The sequence below is a fragment of the Micrasema longulum genome, unplaced genomic scaffold, assembly GCF_059751315.1.
Source record: "Micrasema longulum isolate JH-2025_06_02 unplaced genomic scaffold, ASM5975131v1 h1tg000131l, whole genome shotgun sequence".
Taxonomy (NCBI): Eukaryota; Metazoa; Arthropoda; class Insecta; order Trichoptera; family Brachycentridae; genus Micrasema; species Micrasema longulum.
This window is the reverse complement of record NW_028277337.1, coordinates 163,918-171,875: the sequence shown is the minus strand read 5'-3', so window position 1 is coordinate 171,875 and position 7,958 is coordinate 163,918. Positions and strand designations below refer to the sequence as shown.

Below are 7,958 nucleotides of genomic sequence, written 5' to 3'. Positions count from 1 at the left end.
GCATTTTGAAGTTAAAAACACAGAAATCGTCGCAATAAGCGTTTTTATTAAGTAAATTTTTGTCATAAAAATGCTTTTTAAAGTTGAAATAAAAGTCTGAATTCCACTTGATTTTAATTAAAAAAACATCAGTAGTCCCAGATACGCTATTTTAATGTGTAGTGTAAATATATATCTTTTAATTTATTTATATTTTTTTGTTTTTTTTTACAATATACATAAGAGTTTAAACAGAGTGTTAAAAAAATAAAAGATAATTACAAAGCAATGAAATACATATTAATAGTCAAAATAGTAAACGAAAAATCCCACAAAGACATGGCCTGTTCGTGGGTATACAAGAAAATTCCAATTAATTTTTGCTCCTATAAAAAATAGTCAGTTATAATATTTTTGTGTAACATAAGAAAGAAAAAATAAAACATTATGTAAAAGATTATATGGTTTTTTTTCAGTAATTAAAAAAGGAAATAAAAAATATTTTAATAAATATTAAAATATTCCTTATTATTAAAATATATCATAGAAAAAAATAGTTTATACTTTTAGTTTGTATCCAGGATAGTGCGTTCAAAATGATCATTGTTTTACATTAAAAGTTCGTTAAAGATTCACAAAATCTTGTTTCCTAAATATTTCGTTCAATGTGACTCCCGTGGCTTATTCTTTAAGGCAGCGGTTTTCAACCGGGGAGGCGCGAGTTATTTCCAGTGGAGGCGCCAACAATAATTAATTTAAAAAATATACAGAATTATCATGCGATAGCTCACTATAAGAAATGTTTCAAAATGAAACCTTAATTTAATTTTGGATATATCTTAGCGGAAAGTATGCATCTTTGTATTTTTTTATTGTGTGTTTTACCGTTTGTAACTTTTTATTTATTCAAAATGAGCTATTACTAACTATAGCGAATGAAAATCAAATATTGAGCCAGGTTAGTGGTCGGAAAAGAAATACTAATGGCACTCTCCATACTGCTCCCAAGATTTGCTGAACTTTGTGCCAATAAACAAAACAGCTTCCAGGCTTTTCGTTGATCTCTTTGCCACTAAAACAGTGCGGGATTAAGTTGGATTGGCATGGTTTAGCTCAAAGTCTTATATTTTTTTTGTTTTAATGAATATATTTTATATCATTATTGTATTACCCTTGCTTGTCTTTGCTACATAGTTTTATGTTATTTTTGTTCAGTTTCTTGTATTTATGTTTCTTCGTGTAACTGTTGTAGTTGGCTTAAGCCGTATATAAAATGAATAAATAACAACTACCAAAACAAACCAACAACTTTTGCAATGCAAGCATTGGAAGCCAATATAACATGAACTGTTTTGGAAAAAACGCTGGATTTGTTGGAAAAGACGGCTAAAAATTGGACCGACAGAAAGCTGTACGTAACGGCTAGTCGCGGCGAACTTATGTCGAAAACACGTATTTTTTTAAATAAATGTATATGTGAATTCTTTTGACCATTTTTTTTTTTTGATTAGGCAAAATTTTTTTTTTTAAATTTAGATTTAAACTTGTTACACGCTTACCCGGTATATTCATGTACAGAAAACAATATCCAATACATTTCTTATTATTCTTTAGTAACTTTCACACGAGAACAATACAATATTGTTCCGTTCCAGCATCGGACCTATTTTCCCCATGTAAACAGATTTTTCAAGGACAAAACAATGTACCAAAACATTGTCTGAGAGATAGACAGGCAAACTGTCTCCGTAGGGCAATAGAACAAAAGCCACTTGCGCGTCGCGTGTGTGTCGCTCCCGCGGAGTTTTCGCCTGCAGAAAAAATATGTATTTCATCGTATATAAATTTTCGCGGCGTTCCGTGTGTAAACTACGATCACATCGTTTTATCATCTTATTGTCCTGCCTGGGATAGGACAATATTGCCTTGTCTATTGTATTGTTCTCACGTGAACCCAGCTCTTTGAACCTCAAATATCAAAAAATAAAAAATTATTTACTTCGTAAAAAAAAATAAAAAAATATTTACATGTTTTCGTAATATCTAATCACTGTGGAAATTAGTAATAAATAGTGTGCATAATTGATAGTTTTCTCAGAGAAGAGGAAAACATTATATATAATTCATAATAAAATCAATAAAAAAAGATATATGTTATTTGTTTTTAAAAGACTAAAGTCTTAACTGAGAAGAAGGAATTTTCGGGAAATGTTGAACTCTAGGCAATTTTACAGGGCTAATGACCAGCCATTTCTGGTTTAAGGAATCATTTTACACAACGCCCAATGTTACTCAATATTTTAAGTGTTCATTTAAACCAGCCAATGACAGGCCCTGTAAAGTCTAGACTTCCATATTTCCTTCTCAAAAATGTTTTCCCTCTCTGACGCATTTAGACTTTAAGCAGTCTTGACAAGGGGTACTATTTATTTCGTGAATTGATTGGAATAATTCATGCAAACATCTTAAAATATTATCGTTTTATGGTAAATAATTGGGAATGATAAAAGCGTGACTTGTAGTACAGCTCCACTTGATGAAGACGATGCTCGGCTCCGATGTGAAGAGTCATCAGCCATGACGCTCGAGGCCACAAGAACTGCTCCAGGATTTGTGGCCTTGTGAGAAACTGAAGCTCTTCTCGGAAGGATACTTGAATCCGTGCAATTGGACACCTAAAAAGAGAACGTACTTGAGAATTATATTTTTAAAATATTATATTCTTAAAGATATCCCGAAGAAACTAATATGATATTACAATAAAAAAACATCACTTTCTTCATACAAATTTTTCACAATTTTGAATATATGAAATATTATTGAGTAAAAAAATATTTTTTATTTATTATTTTGAATTCCCACGAAAACGACCCATTGCATTGGCCACGCCCCTAATACGCTACGATTTGTGTTATTTTTGAACTTTGTTTGTGACCGTTTAAATTTAAATAGAACATCGTCTTGAACCTTTACGTCACGATTTTCAAGTCCAAACACGTCGCATTTTTGTAGGGACATATTTTTTTAAGTTGTGTGTTTATGAGAAATATTTCTACACAATATCCGTATTGATTTTGGAAATACAAATAATTTTTCTAAATACATTTTGTATATTTTATCGGTATTTTTTTAGTATGTGATATTTACCTATTATGTGAGTAAAATAAAACCAGAACCCTGGACGATTGCTTTCAACTCGATAGATATCTTCATAAAAACCCATGAAAAATTTAATAGTTACTTGTATTTTATTTATTTTATTTTATTTTATTTGGGAAATCAACAGTTCTACATACATATTTATAGTAAACAAACATATATAGTGTATAAACTCAGAACTAATAGCAATTTTCCACATAGTATACAAAGTTAGTAAAGAAAATATATTACACATCAAATAAATACATACAATTTATGAATATAAAAATGTTATTTTCATGTACTCAATAATCAAATATTTTTAAAATATTTATTTTAAGAACGTTAAGTTACTGTAAATTAGGCGGGATTAGGACAATAATGCTTGAAAAGAGGATAAAGAGGGGAGGGGAGATGTACATATTTATTATTATAATGTCCACTAAGTTACATAATGCATTTTTAGTGTAAATTTTAAATCTGACAGAGTGATGTTTGTGTAATCTATATTTTTAAATTTTGCATTATATTCTGAAAAAGTCCTACGATCATTTGTAAATAAAATATCATTTGTAAATAAAGTAAGGTTTGTAATGGTCGAGCGTCCGGAGAAAAAGCCATGTTGTTGAGGACAGATATAGGATTTTACTGCATGGAATAATTTTTCATAAATATTTTTTGCAAATAATTTAGCAAATGTCGATAGTATTTAAATTGGCCTATATGATTTATAAATAAATAAAAAATCATTTTGAACGCTATGCTTGAGGTTCCTAGGTTCAATTCTTAACAAAATTGACTTTTACCAGTATTCCATAGTCTCTGGCTGACCTCTGAAGCGCAAGACTGATCATCTTGGCTTCATATAGGTATATTACTAATGATCACTTAAATGCTGCCATTACATTCTACCACGTGTATGTCGTGTACACGTAAATAACATGGAGGTATTTCACATTAAATAAGATTGAAAAATAATATTCCACTAATAAATGATCAAATATTGTTTCAATATAGCCCCGTTTTGATTTAAAAATGAATCGATTGTGTAACTTCCAATTTTCTAAACCTAACCTATTTTTTGTGCATGTTTGAACACGGTGGTGTTTGCATTCCCTTTAACTCTGCATAGAATTTATGTGTTTTTTTATTAATAACATATGAGGGTATTCTAATTATGCTTTACCAACTCAGTGGAGAATGCTACGTTTGCGGTGTCAAGAAGTATGATTTAAATCTGTTTTTGCGAGATTTAAGGGCGGTTTTGAATTACGCTATTATTTAGGTAGAAAAGTTCTTATGTGTACTTTATTTTAGCATTAATAACTAATTTTCCGTTTTTGGTAGAGATTTCTAAGTTTGCTTTTAATACCGTTATATATACTATGGTGGTGGTAAAGGTGAAAGTGTATTTTAGTTTTTGCATTATTGTATTGGTACGTCTCGAAATCGGTAGACATAAAAAATCAGTAGGTGGTTGTACACTAATATTCACTAACATTAGTATTTATTACTAACATTAATATTTCTAATCTAAATATTTTTTTAGCTTTCTCAAGACCTTTTGACAACTAGTTTACTATTTTTTCCACGTTAATTATTATAACTTGACACGGACCCGTCCTTTAATGCCATAACAAGTTCATGAATTTAAAATGTTACTGAGTTTTGAAAGTAAATAAATTATTCAAAATTATTTGAATACTTTAAAACCATTCAAAAGCAGGCTGTTCCAAGTTGCATTCTGTGCCGTAATTTATATTTTTTTATGTAATCTACAAAAAATGATCATTAATTTATACCTACATATTAGTACGTAATACGTAAGTAATATAATTATAAATTACTATTTTTTCTGTGGTTTTGTGAAAATCAGCTCGAACCACAACGATAATTAACCACGCGAAATACGTAGCTTTATTCTATACTATTTTAATACAGTACTTGTACAAAAGTTTATTAACAAATACCACAATGACATTCAGCAGTAACTGTCAACACTTAGCACTGGCCGATTCCTTTTAAAATGAATAATGCCAATAACGACACCTGCGAACGCCACATGTCTTATGTGATACATAATATTTAAATGGTGTATTGTCAAAGAAAAATGGTCCAACGGAAATAATATAATAATAATAATGTTTGTAATCTGCAAGCTTGTTTAAGTACTAAAAAAGTAGGTTTGGGTAAAATATAGTGAACTTAATAGAAAAATAAGCTGAGGTGATCAGCTAATTTAATTGTCTTTGCGAACGAGCTGGGCGCTGGGCGCACTTCAAATATATTTTTTTTGTGTGAAGATATAAACGATGTTGGTGATTAATAATAAATAACAATTATTTGATTTATTTTCCCATTAAAATGTTAACTATAAAATATTATTACCGAAAGTCAAATATAATGGTAAGCTGTGTATAATTGCTTGTTTTGACGATTCGCTCCTGTAATCCAGTACCCACGATAGAGAAATATAACATACTAAAATACCGATAAAAATACGTAAAATGTATTAAGAAAAAATAATTTGATTTTTTAAATCAAAAAGGGTATTGTGGAAAAATGTTTCTCATTTATAAATTTTAAACTTAAATTCTTAAAAAATACACCTTCGCCAAAACGCGCTATGATTGATCGTGACGTCAAGATTCATGTTCTTCTTCAATGTTTGGCTTTTTTTACTATTTGTATTATATATACACATATGTAAAACTGTCCAAGTAACAGTACTTCCCATTTCTAGTACATACATATTTATTTATTTATTAAAAGAAAACAACAGCCATGACAACAAAAAAAATTATTTACAAATAAACCGAAATTGTAGGCCAATTATAGTTTTATAAACATTACGTAGACTGAAAAAGCCACTCCGCATCATTCCACAAGTAAAAAATAAATAAAATATTACAATAATAATGAAATAATAAAAAAAATAACAGAAAAAGTTTTTTGTTTACACGGACTTAAAAATCCTTTCGCCGGCGGATCCATACGGAGTAATACGGAGCTATCGGTCCTCCTTTCTTTCTTCTTTCAAACAAGAGAAAATAATGACAATATTTAAAGTGTACAACAAAATTTAATATAAGGGAGGTACAGTTATATTAAATTGTAATTATGATTTTTAATTAGGGTTCTAGCATTTTCTTTAAATTTGTTTGAATTGGAGAAATAAATATCTATTTCAGCAAAAAACATGTTGCAATTATTTACAATTCTGGGCAAAAATGCATTCTTATTATTATTCGTGCTTGAAATCCAAACATGAAACAATTGTAGCAGCCGAGTTGTACGTTGAAGGGTACGAATTTTAATTTTCTCAAGCAGTTAAGGGCAATCTAAGTTTTTTTGGCATATTTTGTTAAGAAAAATGCCTGTAATTTACAGCCTGTAACTGGGAAGGTAAATCATCAGTGGCAGAACAATGGGGGACCTCAATGCCTATCGATAAAACCCCCATGTATGTTCATCGATATTCAGTCGTTTATAAGTTACTAATCCTAAGATTCTTAAGAAATTTGAGTAGGGGTGCGATTTTAGGCTGAATGTTAAAAGGTGGGTATACATGACAAATAATAGAGCCTATTTTGAGCATTAACTTTAAAAAATAAAAATAAAACAACACATATTTGTATTCTTAATAAGACACAATCCTGTCCTTCTATCAATTCATTTATTTATTTTATTTTATTTAGGATTTTTACAGCTATTACATAAACAAAATAAATAGAAAAATCTTAACAATGCTAAAGCCAATTAAAAAAATCCACCGTAAATATAATGACACATAAGAAAAGAAGTTTAGTAATTGTATTTGTGTGACGTTTGTATTCATGTGAATGTGTGTATGCGTGAATGAATGAGGGAGAGGATACATGTGCGTGTGGGAATGAATGAGGGAAAGGGTGCGTGTGTGTGGGTGTGGGTGCGTAAGTATAAAAAAATAATTGTTAAAACTTGTAATTGTACTAAAAATGGTACAATAAAGAGCTTAGTAAAAAGTTAGAAACCTTTTTGTTAAAATTCAAATCAAGAAATGATATTAATTTGTATTTTTTTTTTTAAAAGTATGTTAAATTTCAAAGCCGTATTCTGAAAAAAAAAATCATTTTATTTTAAAATCTTACTGATACACATCGAATGAATAATGTGCGACGAGTCCTATACAATACGGTAGGTAACCACAAAATGCAGTAAATACGTAATAATGACCACAAAAAAATAAGGTTTGACAATACGCGAACGTTGATTCAAAATGAACACACAAATGCATATTGTATGCGCCTACATAATATATAATTAAGAATAACATATAAGTTTGATAGAAATGATTCGGATTATAAAAATCAGGAGTCACAAACAGTTGGCCCGCAGTACGGGGATACATAATTATATTAAAAGATCTTCTCACTATAAAACTTTTATTTGTTCAGGGATAGAGAGCAACGGAGAGGAGGATGCGGACAAAGACAATTCATTACCTATGGCAGTTTTGATAAATTTAATATTTTTGGTAAATATATCTATGTCGTTAAATTTCCTGTTATACGTATCCATAATACGGTTAATCGTAGCGTTTTTTGACGAATTTGTTCTGCATTTAGGTATGTGAAAAAGTTGTGTATAACGCGTTTGTCTCTGTGGTACCTTAAGATGAATGCGGGTAACCGATTCGGGGGAATCTATTTTATCAGATATTATGTTGGTGAGTAACACTATATAAGCCGTGGTTCGTCTATCAGCGAGAGTTTGAATATTATGAAAAATGCACGCTTGGCGATAATCTGGGAAATTAAGATGTAGACTACGGTTTAAGTTTTTTATAAACATTTATTACT

At 29.8% G+C, this 7,958-nt stretch overlaps 1 protein-coding gene across 1 annotated transcript in view; it reads right to left on the bottom strand.

The window, feature by feature from the left end:
* Positions 1 to 1,589: 1,589 nt before the first annotated feature.
* Positions 1,590 to 7,958, bottom strand: part of LOC148284321 (alkaline phosphatase-like) — an 89,072-nt gene continuing 82,703 nt past the window's right edge. Inside the window, exons 10-11 of the mRNA XM_088241540.1 lie at positions 2,505 to 2,654; positions 1,590 to 1,790 (exon numbers count right to left, since the gene is read on the bottom strand). Of these exons, the coding sequence (XP_088097666.1) occupies positions 1,590 to 1,790; positions 2,505 to 2,654 (351 nt within the window). The remainder of the gene's footprint in view (positions 1,791 to 2,504; positions 2,655 to 7,958) is intronic.